Raw genomic sequence first — 17,252 nt, 5'->3', positions numbered from 1 at the left:
ACATCAATCCCACATGCCTTTCCCTTCGCTCCTAGGACTCTGTATATTTGAACACTTCCGCACGCGTATTCCAACCATTACATGCCATGCCTCGTATTCCATCGTATTTCAGCCGTACCCTACTGGTCTGGTTTTCGGCCTCTCCCCGACACATTAATTAATTCCTGGCCTCACAGGACATCTCATCTGCCCAATTTACCTCTCCCCTGATGCGTCTTAACCATGCGATAATGTGACTAATTATAACAAACACTACGGAAATGAAAATTTAAGCAGACCTGGACAGGATGCAAAAACACCCACGGCATCATCCAGGAAGCGACAGGTACCCGTTTCGTGTTCAAAACCGACACAGGGAAGCCAGCCGTCCCATTTCCCTCACCCTGACTTTCCTGATAGTGACGATTTCATCTCTATCAGCTTGTACTAAGGTTGTTCAAGGGCTCTGCATCTGAATCTGCTAGTCTACAATACTTGTCCAACGACCGTGCAAATATTTTTCAGACAACGCAACTCATATATGTCTCATACTGTCTAGAAAACACACAAAAATACATTGACAACATCTGTCATTCCATTCATATTCCATGCACGGTTCACTCCGATATCCACACGTCCAACACCTTCCTCGCGGCACTCCCAAGCATACTCTGTCCGTGAACGCTCACCAACTCTTCGAGAATCGGTCTTGTGGCATCTTTCAGCCTTTGGAATCCGTCTCCGGTTCCACGTTTACTGATCTGGCCAAAGAACGCACATATGTTTGTTCGAACCTCGGCAGGAGTGGACTCGCTCTTTAAAGAGACAACGAGCTGATCAAGGGCATGTCGAACAGATGGTATCTTACTGGATGCGCCCGTTGGAGAAAAGATGATCGGGGAGTCCATCGTTTCACTGCTGGTAGAGGCAGTTGTGGATACTGGGGCGGACCCCGTCGAGGATGGCGTCACTTCTACTGGCAGTGGAGTGGTCAAAGCGTTCAGAACTAATGCACCTATGTAACAACATTAGTCAGTTTTTAGTCAACATTAGGAATTCGCCTCGCTCACCTCCGTCGCGGTGCATGCTCAATAGACTTGATGCTACTACGCCCTCATTAATAAGGATGAGATGCTTGGCGCTTCTTCCGATAAGGGCAGCCAGCGCTTCTGCGCACGCTGGAGTGAGCAAGGCATCCATGGCTTTCATTCGCTTCTGTTGTCTGACTCGTAGCTCCTCCTCGCTGATTAGTTCATCTCTACGTTCGTTCGTCCAGAGCGATCTGATCAGATTCACGATGATCCGTGTACCTTCGCTCTTGATCGCGACTGTGTCGGAGCGCTTGACAAGGGCAAGCAACTGGGACAGACCTGTCGAAGGAGGGTCTTGACTGTCCACTGGTTCCAGTATAAAGTTGCAAGAATTATCCACTACAAGGAGGCAATCGTTTCGAATCGCCGTAGAAGCAAGTCAAAAATGAATGCTTACCACTGTTGTTGCACAAATGCTTTATAGCACCGATGGCATTCACCTGGACTATTTCAAGCATGAAATCGCTCCTGTCATCCCAAACGCCGCTCCTGATTATGAGCTGGATGACACCAGCGGCGCTGAGAGCTGCACGATTGAATGGCATCTGAGATGAGGACTGTGCCAAGTGCTTTAATAGGCCAATGACACCATGCTTCAGTTTGATGTCAGTAGACGGAGCGAGCAGAGCGTCCGACGAGAGGAGTCGGGCGATGTCGTGTGGCTGAGAGAGTAGAATTGTTGAGTGAGATTCTAAACCAATGTCAGCTAGTCACCCACATTACTATCTGTTACTTACCTCCACGTGTTATGTTACCCAGAGATAAAGTGGCACAAATTACAAGGTCATCTCTCCCATTGCCAGAAGTCTCGCCACTGACAAAAGCTCTGATCCAGTCGACCATTCGTGACACAAACTCTCCTCCTGGCTGCGCATCGTCTGAGTCGTCCCACAGTAAATCGAGATTCCTATCGTCTCCAGAGACTTCTACAACAGCCTTGATTACCGCAGCCTTGCAATCATCGAAAGCCTTCTCTTTCTTACTGATGTCCCCACCCTCTAGACCATTCTCGGACTGGACATACCACAATGGAGGATATTTTCCCTTCTCAACAAAATCGAGCATCGCGGAAAAACAGGGAACGTCATGATGCTCCGAGGGAAATGTAAAGCCGCGTGCCAGCGAAAGACGCATGTCCGCCACGTCAAGCGCTGATGACTCGAGGTGAGAGCATGACTCTGAGAGAAGGTCAAAATCTGTATTGATGAGAGTCGTCCGTAGTTGAGAAGGTTGAGCGAAGTGAGGGGGAGGGGGCGCAGCCAGGAGTGGTGGGGTGAAGGCGATAAGTGATTGGACGAGATATGGCAACACTTCTTGGGAGAACAGAGGGTGTACTAGAGCAAAATAATCCTGAGAATGACCAAAACATGACATCAGGAAACAACTGTACCATCATCTTGAAGTTCTGATATCAACCTTCCTGCCCAACTCGATAGTCCGGCTCTTATGGTCCAAGATTCGGCGATACGGTCAAAGGTGATGTCAGTTGGAGATGTGTCAGGAAGATGAAGGTTAGAGATAGTTCTCATCCATGCAGCAGGAGGATAGAGGGCTGTAGATAGCCGGAAAATCGTCTTCGCAACCTCCAGCGATATGAGACGATTTCTCACTGGTTCTAGAGAACAGGTCAATATTTGTCCGTGATTAATTTAAGAGTGCAACATGCCATATGTCAATGTAGCATTCAACAAGACTCCGACAGCAGTCTTCACAACCTGTAGATGTGCAATAGACATAGGAAACGGATCCACCTGAGGTTCCTCAGGAATAGTGTCTGTGTAGCCTTCGAGCAAAGATACAACGGCCTGGGGGAAACCTGCCTCGAGGAGGTGCCCCCGGTTCTGGTCTAAACACGTTTTTAGTACACTATTACGAGAAGCAGTTGAGAAACGAAAATCACCATGCTCCACGCAAAGGTTCGCGCCAACACGAAGAATCTCGAAGACAGGTGCTGTACGACTAGCATCCGGGATAAGCGTACCGTTCAACGCGCTGCTGAGTAAAGTAGTGAGATTCTGAGGTAACAAAGTTTTTCCCAACATCGTGTGATTATCATCTGTCGGTAACGCATAAATTTCCCCTGAGCTGCGATGTAAACATGTCACTCTCACCAGGACCATCTCGAACACGAAGGCCATTTGCTAATTGTTGTGCGGTCAACTCTACTTCTTTCCATGTTTCTTCGATGTCATTGACAGGGAGTTGTGCCACGAGATCACCCAACTTTCGAGCGCACTGAGCGCAAGTCAGGGACATCGGAGGAGTGTCCATATGTCTGAAGGATGGCAGAGGTGGTGTGGTATGTCGCGTGCTTAATACAAATGAAGGGCTTTAAAGTTTCTGGCTGCAGCAAAAATCGCCTGCTTGGATAGAAAGCTGATCAGATAGAGTGAACCGAGGGAAATCGGTTAGTAAGGACAACTCGCCATAAGTTGGATCAATTGTGGCAGTGCACCTGCAAGTCATACAGCACTTTAATATTGAGATGATCACAGCATTCACAGTACAGCGTATCTGTTGATCTATCGAATTCTGATTCAACGTCAACTGTAATGGCTATGCTTATTTTTTGAGCCTAGCCTGGGCCTCATCTCATGATACGCTTCATTGATATAGCAACGTGTGTTTATTCTCTAATCGGACGACTCCACCAACGTTAATGTGAGCGTAGATTCTTTGTGGACCTAAGTATAGTTGTAGAAAGCAGGTTCGCTTCTCTTGCCTCACGCCGGTATAATAAGCCCAACGGTAAGTTGCCCGACCTTCTTTCAAATAGTTGCCTTGACTTCTTTTTTCAAACCTGATGAAGAGACCCACGGTTGATCATCGTGCGTGAACAGCTATCCTATCCTCGACATCATCGATATAGTCGACGCATCGAGGGTATATCATGATCGCGATTCTGATTCCCAGCCTCGCCGGCTCTGCCCGATATGTCCTACGTGCTAGCACTGCACGTCCAGTGGTCTTGCATTGCAGCGTCAACAAGAAGCGAAAGGCGGGTGTAACTGTGGGCACTCGAAACGATGAACGTGTCGATTTGACGACTCACTGGACAACTCGGACGGGAGATGAAGTGAGAGAAGGCGAGCGTGGGAAGACTTGACTCTCGTACGCATTCGGTGACCCTTTTCTTTTCCATACTTGTTGCACGCCTCATACACGTTTACCTTTGAGTTTAATCACAATTCCCGTGCACTCAGGATATGAGAAGATATGTTAGGAAGGCGAGTGGCAACTATTTACTGTACAGTTACACTGTAGGCCTAGGAGGGTATTCAAAATCTGATACAGTAATTTTTTGCAGTTTCTGTCTGTAGTGTCAACAGTAGATAAGATTAGATCACAAATCCCGCTTTGGTCTTGCTTGGAGTAATCGATTTCGGTGACCAGCAAGCTCACTCTTCTACTGGCAGTACCGCAAGAAACTATGGCAGGTTCAAGAAAGAACAAAATCAAGAAGTTCGTCTCTTCATCACGTAGCAGCACGCCAGATCAGGCCCAAACCGAGGACAATGATCAACTCGTAGATGACCTGCTTGCGGAACTCGACTCCCGGAACCAGACTGTACAGCAAGAATCAGCTACCGTGTTATTGGAGATTCAAGAACATGAAGAGAATACAGTTCAAGACAATGCTCGATCGTCCAAGAAGAAGCAGGATAGTAAGAGCCGACATGAAGCACGACAGGTGAATATCTGTTCCGGACCCTTCGTTAATCACACATTAACATTCAGCAGGCGAGAAAGGTAGCAGCCTTAGCTCAGAATCACGCACCAATTGATCCGGTGGCAGACGCAAGACTAGAAAGAGAGGCAAAGGAAGAAGAAGCATCAATAAAGGAGACATGCGACAAGCTTGGGGTACAGACACACGAGGTGAGGCAAGACGTTCGTCAGTATCAATGAACCCCACCAAAAGCTCGTCAACAGATACCACCAGATGGTCATTGTCTTTTCTCTGCCGTAGCGGACCAGCTAGCCCTCCTTAATATACTTCCTCCTAATCAAGCTCACTACGTCACCGTCCGCGCTGCTGCATCGAACTTTATGTACAGTCACCCAGATGACTTCCTACCTTTCCTGCCATCCGCATTTGGCGAAGATGGTGTTGGAGCAACAAGCGCAGGCCTCATGACACCACAGCAATTTGAGCAGTACTGCATGTCGATCAAAGACACCGGTACTTGGGGTGGAGAACCAGAGATTCTGGCACTCAGTCGAGTATATAATGTTCCCATACATGTCGTGCAGGGCGGTGTCCCCCGGATCGTTGAACACAACCCGGGTCCGTCACCTCGGTCGTTTTCTAAGGTAGTTCGTATCAGCTTCCATAGAAGAATGTATGGGCTAGGGGAGGTATGCTTCCATACTTCATCAGAGATGTGACATACTGATCATCCTTTCCTCAGCACTATAACTCTTTACGGCCCAAGACTACCATTTTACAAGTGGCTGGCAGGATTCAGTCCGCGTTCTCTTGATTCACATACGCGATACTCCATTCATGTTTCGAAGGGGTACTGAGTACTCGATCGATCCTTATCCATGTGTCAATACAGATTCATAAACGATTAAACAAAATCCAAAGCTGTTAGAGTAGTAAGTCGTCCAGATCACCACCACGACTCCCGCCTGCCACAGGTTGTGGCACATCCGTCACATAACCACCAAATGCACCACCCAAAGAAGCATATGGATCTGCGGCTTTGGTGACTGGGCCATCATCATCACCTTCTGGGTACCCCTCTCCGCTGTCGCCACCCGCGCCATCATCACCTTCAACATCTAGTAAATCTCGTTCATCACTCCGTGAAGATTCCATAATAGTCGGTAGAGGTACACTGTTTGTTGCTTCACTAGGTTGTGATGGTCGCGTAGGTTCGACAGGACCAGGACCTGACACGCTAATGGCCATCGGTGGAAGTTGTGGTCGTGCTAGGGAAACTAGCACTGCCCTAGAGTTTGCGTTCAACGCAGGGCTGTCAATCAGTGCTCTACCCGCAGCGTTTCGAATGAATGTCTGTGATCGCACACATGAGTCGGAAGTGATGAATAAAAATGTCAGACGCTGTCACCTCTGGATTCTTGTGATATATGCTTCCCAGTGTGCCGGTATGCAGTAAGAGTTGGTCAAGAGCCCCACGATCCATGCGATCTGAATCAGTAGTGATCGCAGGCTTTTCTGCAAGCACAATCTCTGCAGCCACTGCCGGATTCATCGCGAGCATACGCCAATACATGAAACCACGATCTCGCAAGTCAGGGTTATCAATATCTTCCGTTGCCCATTTTAATACTTTGTGAACAAGCGCCTTCGTAACCTCAGATTGCGACTTGTAAATGAAAAGCTTTACAACGGCTGTGAGATGTGCGAGTTGGACCTGGCAGAGGTATCTCAGGAAGTTTGGGAGTGAAACAGGAAGCCAGACGCACCTCAGCCGGTTCATCCAGGAAGCTGTACACGAGGTCATCCAAGAGTTCTTCGGCGTTGTCTATTTTGTCTGCGAATTGCCCCAATATCCATACCATGGCAGCTTTTGCCTCGGGTTCATCTAGTGCGTCAAGGTTCTCACAAATTTTTGGAATGATGCCCTCGTATTTCCCAGGGTACCTTCGGAAAATATCCTTGGTGACGATTACTGCCTCTTGGACGACATAAGTCACTTTTGTCTCGATGAGCTTGAGTAATGATTCTATGCACTTGTCTGCAGCAGGTTCTACTTTGATGGCGAGACGACCTATCGACCGGACGGCCTTCCGGACGAAATCAACGTCCACCTCTGAAGCATATCTGACGCAGCTGCTTAGTGCACGTTGACGCAAGGTAACATGTTAACACACTCTTCCAGCTCAGCTAGAACTTCTCGGGCATTTTCTTCCCGAGCGAGGCGGTACATTATCTCAAGCTTGGCAAGCTTGACATATATTGGATCGTTGTATTTGCAGAAGAAGGCCTTGACATCGTTCTTGAGAACGGTAGGTCGGCGCTGAATGATCAACAAGATATTTCGAAGGGCAACGTATTGGACCTCAGGACCAGAAGAAAGCAATGTAACTTCAAGTGCTCTGTCAATTCCTGCAGTCCAGGAAACTCAGAATCGCACTCACCAAGTGGAGGGCCCATCTTTCTGCAGATATAGTCTATCAATCGGCGATCACCCATGTAATTCATCAAATACAGCAGAACTTTGATGGTCGTCAGCACCACGGCAGAATTGGCATGCTGCAATTGAACTATTACACGTTCAGCCATCATTTCGGCGTCTGCGTGCTGTTCTGGAACATAACGCAACAAAGAATCAAGGATATAGATTTGACCCCATCTTGAAAGTAAATCATCAGTCTCGGTAGAGTAGTAGTGGCTAGACACGCACTCAGAGCTCTCGCCTAATGCGCTGAGGAGTTTGTTTGCAATGGTCAAGTTGAGCTTGAATATGACGCCGTCTTGACGATCTCCAATTTCCGACAATGCCGCCACAGCATTTGAAACCACAGTTGCATTCTCATCAATTAACATGTCTCTTAAAAGTTCGACGAAGCCTTTACGTTCGGCTTTGCGAGGGTCAGCAGTATAGACCTTCGCTACACATATCGCAGCAGTCTTGCGAACATATGGGTCACGATCTTTGAGACAATGTCGTAGTTGATCAGTGAGTGCTTCTGTGACCACAGGTATGGGAATATAGGACATTGTTCGGATTGCGAGTGCTCGTATGAGAGGGTTACGATCGTTACAGTCCTATAGCACATTAGAACAACGAGACCAACGCGATAGATGTGAACTCAATACCTGTAGGAAACTAGGAATTACTAGGTGTATCTGATCTGGTTTCGAGCGCCCATAGCTGACAAGGAAAAGGTATACCACTGTAGTGGCATCAGTATGATATTAACCATACGGATACGTCCACTCACTCTTCTTAATCTCTAACAACGGGGTTCCTATGCATTGAATTACATCGTGAAATAGAGGTGACACTGGGGTACATGCCGCATTTATATGAGCGAGTGATACCGTGATTCTTGATTACTCACTGTCATTGCCCATCGTGATGTTTGCCACAATCTTCTTCAGAACGGTCTTTCGTTTCTGGAACTTTTTATCCTTTGCCTCCGCTGCTTGCAGCTCAGCGCGAAACTCCTACATGATTAAGTTCGTCACTGAGTTCCAGTCGGCGACCCGTCTGAGAGTGCCGTACCTCGATCTTCCCGCGCTGGAAGAATTTGGCATCTTGACCCTGCTGCGTGGACATCGCAAATTGGTCCTCTGAGCAGCTGTTGTAATTTGGTTGTAATTGCTACTCAATGGATTAAAGAATAAAGAACCCGAAGTGGTAGTTATTTACTACCAAGTTGGTCAACGCTACGTATAGTACGTAATACTGTCACTCACATTTTGCCTCCGGCGACTGCAGATGGACCTGACTTCAGAAAATTCTGCCAAGCTATCCTAGGCTCGAAATGAATACACGACGCGCGCGCAGTTGTGCTCCAACAACCACCTCTTTCTCAGAAAGGGCCTCCCTCGAGAATTCATCGCATTCTACTGTTGACGGCATTCTCAAAGATCTGAAAGCATGTTCACGTCGGTTGCAACCCGCTCTCGCCAGCTACCAAGATGAAATGAAGGTGCTTGAAAGGCTTTACTATAGAAGTAAAAATCAGCATCGAGCGGCCTTGTTCTTCAAACGTATCTCGGAGATCAGACGTTATGGTTGGCGGCTGCTAGAAGTAAATATGGTCGAGGATGTGCATCTTCTTAGAGCATCGTTCTATGGTGCGACTGTTGTTCAGAGGTGTGATATTTTATTCAGCTTGCGAATGAGATAAAGTGATCGAGCACTTGCAGCGAAAAATTGATGAGAGGGTCTTGGAATCACGTCCCAAGTCGGTCGTATGTATCTTTCATGACTGAAAGGTTTAAGGCCTATTCTTGCTTGATACTTAAAGTGAGTGAGCAGGTGCTACTGTACGTAGCCCTAATGATGGTTATTCACAGACGTCTGAGCGACTTCAAGAAGCTTATTAGTAAGTCCCTGGCAATCTGTGAATATCTAATTTTTCAATGCTTGGTAAAGCCATTTTTCCCTTGCAATGCAGTCTGGTGCATTCATTCACCTAATCATACTATTTGCCGGACTTGCTTCAAGGATGGCAACTTTGTCGGTTGAAATGGGTGATTGTGTCCGAGACTGCGAGACTGCTTGTGATCGCGTACTGAGTGTTATCGATGTAAATCGGTCTATTTCTACCAATTGCTATTTGATTCTCACTGTGATTTCCTAGCCGACCCACAAGCCGAGTTTCGTAGCTGAATCAAGCACTTCCAAGACATCGGAATATCTCTTGTCCCGTCAGAATGACCAGCAAGCTCATACCGTTAATCCAGATGTTCCCCCGGAAAATTTTGGTTCCGCTGTTTCTAGAGAGGAGACACTTGACCGACTATCATCCACACCAGTCGATGCTAGGTCCGTTATGGAAAAAGCTGGGAGCATAAACTTGCAAGCTGCAGTCGGTATGTTACCATCTCCCTCACAACGTGTCTGCAACATTGCATCTAATCAGTCGGGACTGTTAGTTGTAGAAAAAGTCGCCATTGCCACATCATCCTCTCGAAAAGACAAGATTGCGATAAAACGAAAGACATTATCTACTCCTGCCGACCAAGGACGATCGAAGAAGGTCAGGGAGAAACGAGACGAGATCGACGATATATTCGGCTTTTAGCTAGACTTCGATTTCTCATGGTATTCAAACGATATTGTTCGATTCCATTTGGATTCTAGCTTCTCTACAACTACTTCACTTCTGTGTCTCTACGCAAGCTAATGCAAAGATAGCAGATTTAAGTATGATTCGAAACAAAACGCAGCGCCTGGCTGGTGGAAAAAGCTCATAGTGAACAGCATCACTCTAGTTCGCGCGGAGCGCAACGTAAGAGGACGAACAATCTGCCACATAAGAACAAGTAAAAGAAAATAGAAAGATGGCTAACTTCAAGTCCAATCACTATGAGACGTTCATAGGGCGAACGCAAGGGAGGCGACAACAACAACGCTGACGAGAATGCTTGATGAACCGAGGCTCTTAGCACCACCTGTCGAGGCTGCTGAGGGGCTGCTGCTGCCAGTAGCCCCTGCAGTTGGTGATCCGGAAGTGGGGGATCCAGGAGATGTAGAGGAATTGGCGGCGGCAGCGGTAATGTCATTTGGAACTATGAGCGGTGTAGTTCCCGCGCTAGACAGGTCGACAACGCCGCCTTCTGACAAAACTTCGGGGTTGGCGGCCAAAAAGGTTCGCGTATACCTTGTGGAAGATGCGTAAGGGTCATGCGAGGCGGCACGAGAGAAAAATCAGAAACTTACATCACATTTTCGAGCGCGTATTGGTATGACGATGGAGGCATGCCACTCATGTCGATGTTTCCACCCCAATTGCCAGCCATGGTATTGTTCGCCGTCGCCATCTGGGTGTATTGAACCATCGCAGTCATGTTCGAGCTCTGGTAGCGAATGGGATTAGGGAATCAAATAATAATAATAGTCAATACTCACGTTTGAAGCCATGACAGGCATCACACTGGAGATTGATGAGGTGCTACCCATTAGAGCATTGGGAGGGTTTCTGAGACCACGAGTCAGATAACAAGTCACGTCAAATAAGAAAGAACCATACAAGATACCGAACATTCCTTTCTGACAGTGTCCGGGAACCCCACAGTAGAAGAATGTTGTATTGGTGTCGTTGACCGTTTGGGTGACTAAGACGCTGGTCAGTTTTTCCATCAAATTTCTGGCTCCAGACACGTACAAACGAAGCTCTTATTCTGCACCCCAGAAGAAAATGGCATGTCCGAAGTTTTATTACAAATCTAAAAAGCATCTAAGATATTCATTCAAAATCGATATTCATGAAGAGACTTACCGCCAGTTCGGATGATTTCGTAACAGTGTGTGTGTTGGCATTCCAGACAAATGCGATCGTGTCACCAACAGATGCATTGACGGCAAAAGGCACATAACGCAAAACGCCCTGGGTAGGAGCAACAATAACGGTGTGCGTGCAACCAGGACTACCCGCTGCGGTAGTCGTGGTGGGGGGAGCGGACCATGTAGAGGATGCCATCGTAGGAGCGCCGTAAGATGCAGCACACACTAAATAGAGGTATTAGCATGTTGTCGCTGGCAAAAGTTCGCGCAAACTTACTCTGCATGCAACTTTGATAACCTGAACCACCGCTGCCACCTCCATAACTGCCTGAGCCGTATGCGGGTGTGGAGTAGGTGTTCATGGCAGTCGACGTGGCGTCGGGAGTCGAAGTCGTCGCTGAGCTGCACGTGGTACTGGACTCGCTCATGCTGGCCGTACTGCTGTAGCCACTATCGGTATAACTTGTGGACATTGTCACGGACGTTTGCATGCCACCCATACCACCATAACCTTCCATGGTAGACGTTGCGGCCATCGTCGTGCTCGTGTTCATGTAACCCTGATTGCCCCAGCCATCACCACCGCCGTAATTCCCGTTTTGCTGTGACACACCACCTTGCGAGCCTCCCGATGAATCGCCATACGAGCTTCCTGATGAATATGAGCCTCCCGACGAATCACCATACGAACCTCCTTCGGAGCGAGGGGTGACCATGGCGCCCATGGCGGGTATGGCCATTGAGGCAGGACTGTCATTTGAGTGAGAAAAATCTCAAGCAGAGGGGAAAAACACATACGCAGGTGATTCATGCCGAGGGAGGTTATCAAGTTGAGGAGCAGCCATCACCAGGGTGGTGCATATCGCTGCGGCGCTCAGGAAAGGTGCAATAAAAACCATTTTCGAATCAGAAAAAATACTTGTTCAAAGACTACTGGCGACCTGAGCGCACGCAGTGCTCCTTCTAGGAGTAGTGAAGTCCTGCTCTATCAAAGAGTGATCTGCACCATAAGTAAGGGTTAGCTCAAGCTACGAAAAAAGTCACGGACGAACCTCGAAGTGTGCGAGCCGAAAGTCAACTCGACTAAGACAACAGAAAGGAGAAAGAGGGTCGATGAAGAGGTCGAAAAGGTAAAGAGAGGACCTGACACTCAGGGGCCAAGGTTTAAGTAGGACTGTCGTGCCCTTGTGTCAGGACTCACCATAGCAACTCGAAGTCGGAGTGGGCAATTTTCGATCGAAGATCGTCCGTTGTCAACGGGGTGGAACTGGTTATTTCCGCCCTGCAACTGGAGTCACTTGGCGGATCTGACGTGCAAACATAGACGATGAGTTTTCTGGCCGATCCACAGCACAGTTTGTATGCACCATAAGCTGCTTTCTTGAACGTCTAGCTGGTGAAACTTATTCTGATGTCCTGAGTGCAATGAAAGTAATTAAACATTGTTCAGCAGATCTTGTTTCCGTCACCTGAAAACGAGTTGTCTTGGTGTCAGCTGGTCTCTCTGGAAACCGCACGCTGCGGCACGAGCAACAAAACGGTGTGGGTCATGACTTATGGAGTTTTCATCGCGGTCTCATGATTTTGTCAAACCTGTGAATTTCCAATGACAAGAACAGCGCACTAGTGCTGTCGTTCGTCAGTTTTATAGGTATTTGATTTGGAACGAACTTACCAATAACAAAATCGATAAGATAAGATCTAGGTGTTCCAATAAATTCGTGTATTCGACAAAATGTAAGCAATCATCGAGTCAACTGAGTAGGTTCGCTACAACACCCGTGCATACATGTATGACACCGAAGGTACACGAAGTATAGAAAAATGTTTATCCATACGTGTTTGGCTTCCAGATTGAGAACGACTGGCATGCCAACTGAATCAGAATGCGCCTGGTTGAGACGGCTGCGCCGACAGTAGAGGTCGTCTGGTAGGAGAAGGCAATGCGCCCCGGTGATTGTCATTATGATATGCATCCACGTTGGTATGAAATCGTGATAGAGAGTAGGACAAGCTCTCTGATTTGGAGGAACCGTGCCGCACTCCCAAATCAGCTCGCTTTGCATCTCTGAATGCTTTCAGGCGATCCGCAGCCTTTGATGAGCCTGTCTTTTCTGGGGAAGTAAGGACGTGGGATGTGGTGTGTGAATGGGTTGTTGGTATTGCACGAAGAGCTGCGTTATCGTAGACATAACGGGGCGTCACAGGGCGCATAGGTTGAGCATCAGATGATGCGCCTCTTTGCGACTGTGTGAACCGAGAACCGAGAGATGGCTTCCGTTCGCGCTCGTCAAAGAGCCAGTCTGGAAGATCTGAAGGATGACGGGCCTTTGCAAGGTGATAGGCTTTCATTACGCGGATCAAATGCGAGTCACGCCCAGGTGCCGTTTCTACAATAGAGAAATTAGGAAGACAGGGAAAAGTAATGATTGATGTGCACCCACCTTCCTCTGAAGCGCCAATTCTTGAATACCATGCTTTATTGACATTAACTGTCAAGACACTTGCAGCCGCAGCAACGCGATTCCATATGCTATCACCATTTTCCAATATTGAAAAATATCTATCATGCTCGGGGTCTGAGATCGCAATATAAACAAAACGATAAGATATAAAACTATATATTACAAACCTTCACGTTGGTCCGTATCGGTCTTGAGTGATTTATCAGGTCCAGTAGATTTTGTTGGCGGTTCAAGATAATCTTCTAAGCTAGTGGACGAAGACAACTGACTGTTCATTCTGTCCCGGAATGAGAAGGATGAAGCAGATGATTCGGAACCAGCCGAGGTGCTCGACTCGCGGCCGCCTGCACGCATGTTGGAGCGAGAACCAAGAGCGGCTCCTACAGCACGACGAGTGGATACCTGGGCGGGAGCCGATACTGAGGGTCCATGAGAGCGCAACGAGCGAGTAGCATTGGACACAATGGGCTGGCTCTGGTTTCGCGAGTGACCTTCCACAAAAGGCGCATCTCTCCTGAGACGAGTGCATGCGGGGGAACTTGGCAAGCCGAGCTTTCCAGCCTGTAGAGAAGGACGATTCGATTGCATGGACGACCAGCGTGCGAGTCACCTAGCTTGCGATGTACGGAAGGAGAAAATAAAAAGATTAAAAGAATATTAATGTACAGTGTCCAGTCCAGCTGGATGAGAGGCAAATAAGAATAAGGAGTGTCGTTGTGTTGAGTGCGAAGACAAGAAGCACTTACATAATGTTAAATATTAGTAAGCATGTCTGGCATCAAATTTGAATTTGAATTTGGTGTTTATACTCTCCGAGTCTTTCAAAATCAATTCCTTCATTAATATTGAAACACCCCGAGCTATTGTCGCCAACGATTACGGCCCTAATCTATGTAGGTACTCGGGGAGGAAAACTCGAGCAACCTTGGGCAACCTTTTCAGAATTCAGGCATATCAATTATGTAATTGTTTTTTTCGCCGTACACCAGGCACCAACGGCAGGCGCAAGATCTATATTAAAATTCTTTATCAGTTCAGAGTATTCATCTCTTGCGCCTTGTTGTTTCACTATCATCACGTCAAACATGTTGCCAGCGTGTCGGCGTGTAATAGGCCCGCGTGCTCGACAAACTGTCGCTCTAGCTAGGTATGCCAGTACGAGCACCAAGGAAAAATTCCGAGTGCTTGTTGTCGGAGCAGGTGCATCAGTCGTTGGAGTCCTTTGAATTAACATTGATGCATTTTCAGGTTCTGGTGGGTTGACGGTTGCCAACCAGATATATAACCGCTTCAAGGCTGCTGGAAAGCCTTTGAATGCAGGGGATGTAGTGGTCCTTGACGCAGCAGACTATCACTACTATCAAGTAAGCACTCAGAATCAGACTGTAACCTACTCGTGTGAGCTACTTTTTGATGGCTCTTCCTTTCAAGCCCGGCTGGTGACAGTTTTTATCCCTCGTTCCTGTATACGAATCCTGACGTATCCTCCAGGACTTTGGCCGGTGCTGGTCTTGGCTCTAAAACAGATTTCAGACGACCGCTCGCGTCCCTGTTCCCGCCGCATATCACGCATATTGCAGAGAATGTCAAGTCATTCTATCCGGAATCCTCATCAGTCACGACAACGTCTGGTCGGACAATTTCATACGATTCACTTGTAGTGGCAGCAGGTTTGAAAACAAACTGGGACGGCATCGCTGGGTTGCCTCAGGCCCTCGCTGATCCTTCGTCTGGAGTCTCATCGATATATTCCTATGATACCTGTGACAAAGTTTGGCACGACGTAGATGCTCTCAGGTCCGGAAATGCCATATTTACCCAACCTGCAGGTATCATTAAATGTGCAGGAGGTAAGTCAAATTTCTCTATGTATGGCGGCTGCTTATCGTCTTCTAGCTCCGCAAAAAATCATGTGGATGGCCTGGGACAGATACCAAAAGTCTGGCCGAGGAAATAACATTAAGATAGACTTCATGACTGGCATGCCATCCATGTTTAGCGTCAAGAAGTATTCGGATGCCCTAAACGCCTTGCGCATCGAGCGGGGTATCGAAGCAGCATTCCAACATAACTTAGTTTCTATTGATGTGGCGAACAGGAAAGCAACTTTCAAGAAGGATGACGGTTCGACCGTGGATCGCGATTTCACCCTAATGCATGTCACGCCGCCGATGGGACCGCTAGACTTCATCAAAGGATCGCCCATTGCTGATCCAGCGGGTTGGGTAGAAGTCGATCAGGCAACTCTCAGACATGTCAAGCCCGAGTTTGGAAACATATTTGCCTTGGGTGACTGTTCTTCCCTACCCACGAGCAAAACGGTTGCCGCCATTACATCTCAGGCTCCTGTCTTGACGGAAAACTTATTTTCGGTTATGGACACTGGCAAAGTGAGCAGTGCAACATATGATGGCTATACAAGTTGTCCGGTCCGTCCGCCTCCTTACAACATTATCCACTTGACCAAATTCTAACATTAGCTTCTGACGGGATATGGGGAATTGATGCTAGCGGAGTTCAAGTATGGACTTGTACCCAAAGAGAGTTTTGCCAATTACCTGGGCGATCAGACGAAACGGAGAAGGTTTGTCCTTTGTGATTCCTACTTGTATCATTGCATTGAACCTGCCAAATCCCTCAGATTATTCTACCACTTCAAAAAGGTACGGAGTACAATTGGAGCTGTAGCTCCTAAAATAAGGCACGCGGCTTATTGTTTGTGCTATTCTTAGGACCTTTTTCCTTGGGTTTACTGGAGTCGCATGGTGAGTCTCCGGAAACAGTTTGCATGGGGCTCTCGGAATGTCTTATGTTGCGCCGTAGGTTGATGGAAAATGGTTCGGCCCTTCAGGACCCTTCCGTCCCGAGTTTGTATGATGTTGACATTAAGGAATTATTGGAAATGATTATTATAACCCCAGTTTCATGAGTGAATTGAGTAGACGTGGGTCACCCCTTTGTAGTCACTGGCTATAACTTCTGCGAAAATTTCAGTGGTGTCATGAGCATTGCCTGGAGGTACTGGTTATCTTCCCACTCCAGTTCCTTGCTCAACATCAGTGTGTTGAACCTCCAGTAACCCTTCAGCAGCTGCTTTGAATACCAGTGAGCCACATTCAGTTTTTCATTGCAGATAAGTGACTCATCTGCCCAGATGTATAGGGTAAGCTCTCAATTGTATATTTTGTAGATACCATCTTCATAGCATCAGGAAAACATCAAATCCCTTATTTCATCCTTAACATTACTTTTTTGACTTATTGTGTAAAATAAGGAAAATTAAGGAAAACTTTTGTCGAGTGTTTTACACCATGTTACTGTCACATGACGTTCGGATTCCGCTGGATTTCCCTTTCGTTGTTTGTTACTGTCACAATGTGCAGCTGCTTGGAGATGTCACATGGGGGCGACAAGGCAAACAAATCGAATTGCGGACGACTCTCATGTCCTCAAACTAGTAGTGCGAAGTTCAAATGTACGAAGACTGTTACTGTATACATTTGACCTTAGGTTCGTGGAGGTTGTGGTGTGACATGACATAATGGTAGGTTCGCATGTTCGTTCACCACTGTGACCTGTGATGAACTTAGAATAGGTTCGCCAAGGTGGTCAGACCACCCTTGGAGGACTCGGAATCTCAGAATTTGATTGAATCTATGCTACTCAATTGATTATCAGCCAACAACATGCACTATTTAAAATTTGTTATATCTTGCAAATAAATATGAGAGAACCAGATGTCACAATTTTAGGTTCGTCCTTGCCAGATGCTTGTGACTGTC

General features: G+C 47.3%; 7 protein-coding genes across 7 annotated transcripts; 3 read left to right on the top strand and 4 right to left on the bottom strand.

The window, feature by feature from the left end:
- Positions 1-440: 440 nt before the first annotated feature.
- Positions 441-3,535, bottom strand: F5891DRAFT_1274804 (uncharacterized protein). The gene is made up of 8 exons (XM_041370185.1): positions 3,182-3,535; positions 2,971-3,126; positions 2,737-2,916; positions 2,461-2,685; positions 1,808-2,404; positions 1,468-1,761; positions 1,050-1,409; positions 441-994 (listed from the first exon to the last, which is right to left on the bottom strand). Exons 1-8 carry the CDS (start codon positions 3,339-3,341, stop codon positions 597-599), a joined length of 2,370 nt encoding a protein of 789 aa, XP_041231285.1. The 5' UTR covers positions 3,342-3,535; the 3' UTR covers positions 441-596.
- Positions 3,536-4,405: 870 nt separating this feature from the next.
- On the top strand, positions 4,406-5,811 carry F5891DRAFT_623260 (uncharacterized protein). Its single transcript, XM_041372507.1, has 4 exons — positions 4,406-4,761; positions 4,812-4,949; positions 5,004-5,429; positions 5,483-5,811. Exons 1-4 carry the CDS (start codon positions 4,501-4,503, stop codon positions 5,552-5,554), a joined length of 897 nt encoding a protein of 298 aa, XP_041231284.1. The 5' UTR covers positions 4,406-4,500; the 3' UTR covers positions 5,555-5,811.
- F5891DRAFT_1006074 (adaptin N terminal region-domain-containing protein) lies at positions 5,662-8,428 on the bottom strand (the record flags this gene model as incomplete). Its single annotated transcript, XM_041360412.1, has 10 exons — positions 8,273-8,428; positions 8,109-8,214; positions 7,989-8,051; positions 7,864-7,940; positions 7,448-7,812; positions 7,182-7,396; positions 6,915-7,128; positions 6,507-6,864; positions 6,149-6,454; positions 5,662-6,093 (listed from the first exon to the last, which is right to left on the bottom strand). Exons 1-10 carry the CDS (start codon positions 8,324-8,326, stop codon positions 5,665-5,667), a joined length of 2,187 nt encoding a protein of 728 aa, XP_041231283.1. The 5' UTR covers positions 8,327-8,428.
- Positions 8,429-8,432: 4 nt separating this feature from the next.
- Positions 8,433-9,894, top strand: F5891DRAFT_623242 (uncharacterized protein). Its single transcript, XM_041372506.1, has 6 exons — positions 8,433-8,869; positions 8,923-9,022; positions 9,073-9,101; positions 9,152-9,305; positions 9,360-9,591; positions 9,655-9,894. The coding sequence occupies exons 1-6, from the start codon at positions 8,535-8,537 to the stop codon at positions 9,801-9,803; spliced, it is 999 nt and encodes a 332-aa protein (XP_041231282.1). The 5' UTR covers positions 8,433-8,534; the 3' UTR covers positions 9,804-9,894.
- A 202-nt stretch (positions 9,895-10,096) lies between these two features.
- F5891DRAFT_943269 (uncharacterized protein) lies at positions 10,097-11,367 on the bottom strand (the record flags this gene model as incomplete). The annotated part of the gene is made up of 7 exons (XM_041374470.1): positions 10,097-10,382; positions 10,442-10,578; positions 10,631-10,700; positions 10,752-10,836; positions 10,887-10,947; positions 11,001-11,230; positions 11,283-11,367. 7 exons carry the CDS (start codon positions 11,365-11,367, stop codon positions 10,097-10,099), a joined length of 954 nt encoding a protein of 317 aa, XP_041231281.1.
- Positions 11,368-12,585: 1,218 nt separating this feature from the next.
- On the bottom strand, positions 12,586-14,203 carry F5891DRAFT_1138394 (uncharacterized protein). Its single transcript, XM_041364855.1, has 4 exons — positions 13,638-14,203; positions 13,450-13,584; positions 12,681-13,395; positions 12,586-12,634 (listed from the first exon to the last, which is right to left on the bottom strand). Exons 1-3 carry the CDS (start codon positions 14,056-14,058, stop codon positions 12,887-12,889), a joined length of 1,065 nt encoding a protein of 354 aa, XP_041231280.1. The 5' UTR covers positions 14,059-14,203; the 3' UTR covers positions 12,586-12,634; positions 12,681-12,886.
- Positions 14,204-14,304: 101 nt separating this feature from the next.
- F5891DRAFT_1006062 (sulfide-quinone oxidoreductase) lies at positions 14,305-16,412 on the top strand. Its single transcript, XM_041360411.1, has 10 exons — positions 14,305-14,432; positions 14,504-14,670; positions 14,719-14,834; positions 14,902-14,909; positions 14,962-15,320; positions 15,367-15,899; positions 15,951-16,054; positions 16,112-16,133; positions 16,203-16,235; positions 16,294-16,412. Exons 2-10 carry the CDS (start codon positions 14,556-14,558, stop codon positions 16,345-16,347), a joined length of 1,344 nt encoding a protein of 447 aa, XP_041231279.1. The 5' UTR covers positions 14,305-14,432; positions 14,504-14,555; the 3' UTR covers positions 16,348-16,412.
- The last annotated feature ends 840 nt before the right edge of the window (positions 16,413-17,252 follow it).

This window comes from Suillus fuscotomentosus (genome assembly GCF_016647785.1).
Source record: "Suillus fuscotomentosus strain FC203 chromosome Unknown F5891scaffold_6, whole genome shotgun sequence".
NCBI lineage: Eukaryota > Fungi > Basidiomycota > Agaricomycetes > Boletales > Suillaceae > Suillus > Suillus fuscotomentosus.
Note: the sequence above shows the minus strand (reverse complement) of the source record. Positions and strands in the feature narration are given on the sequence as shown.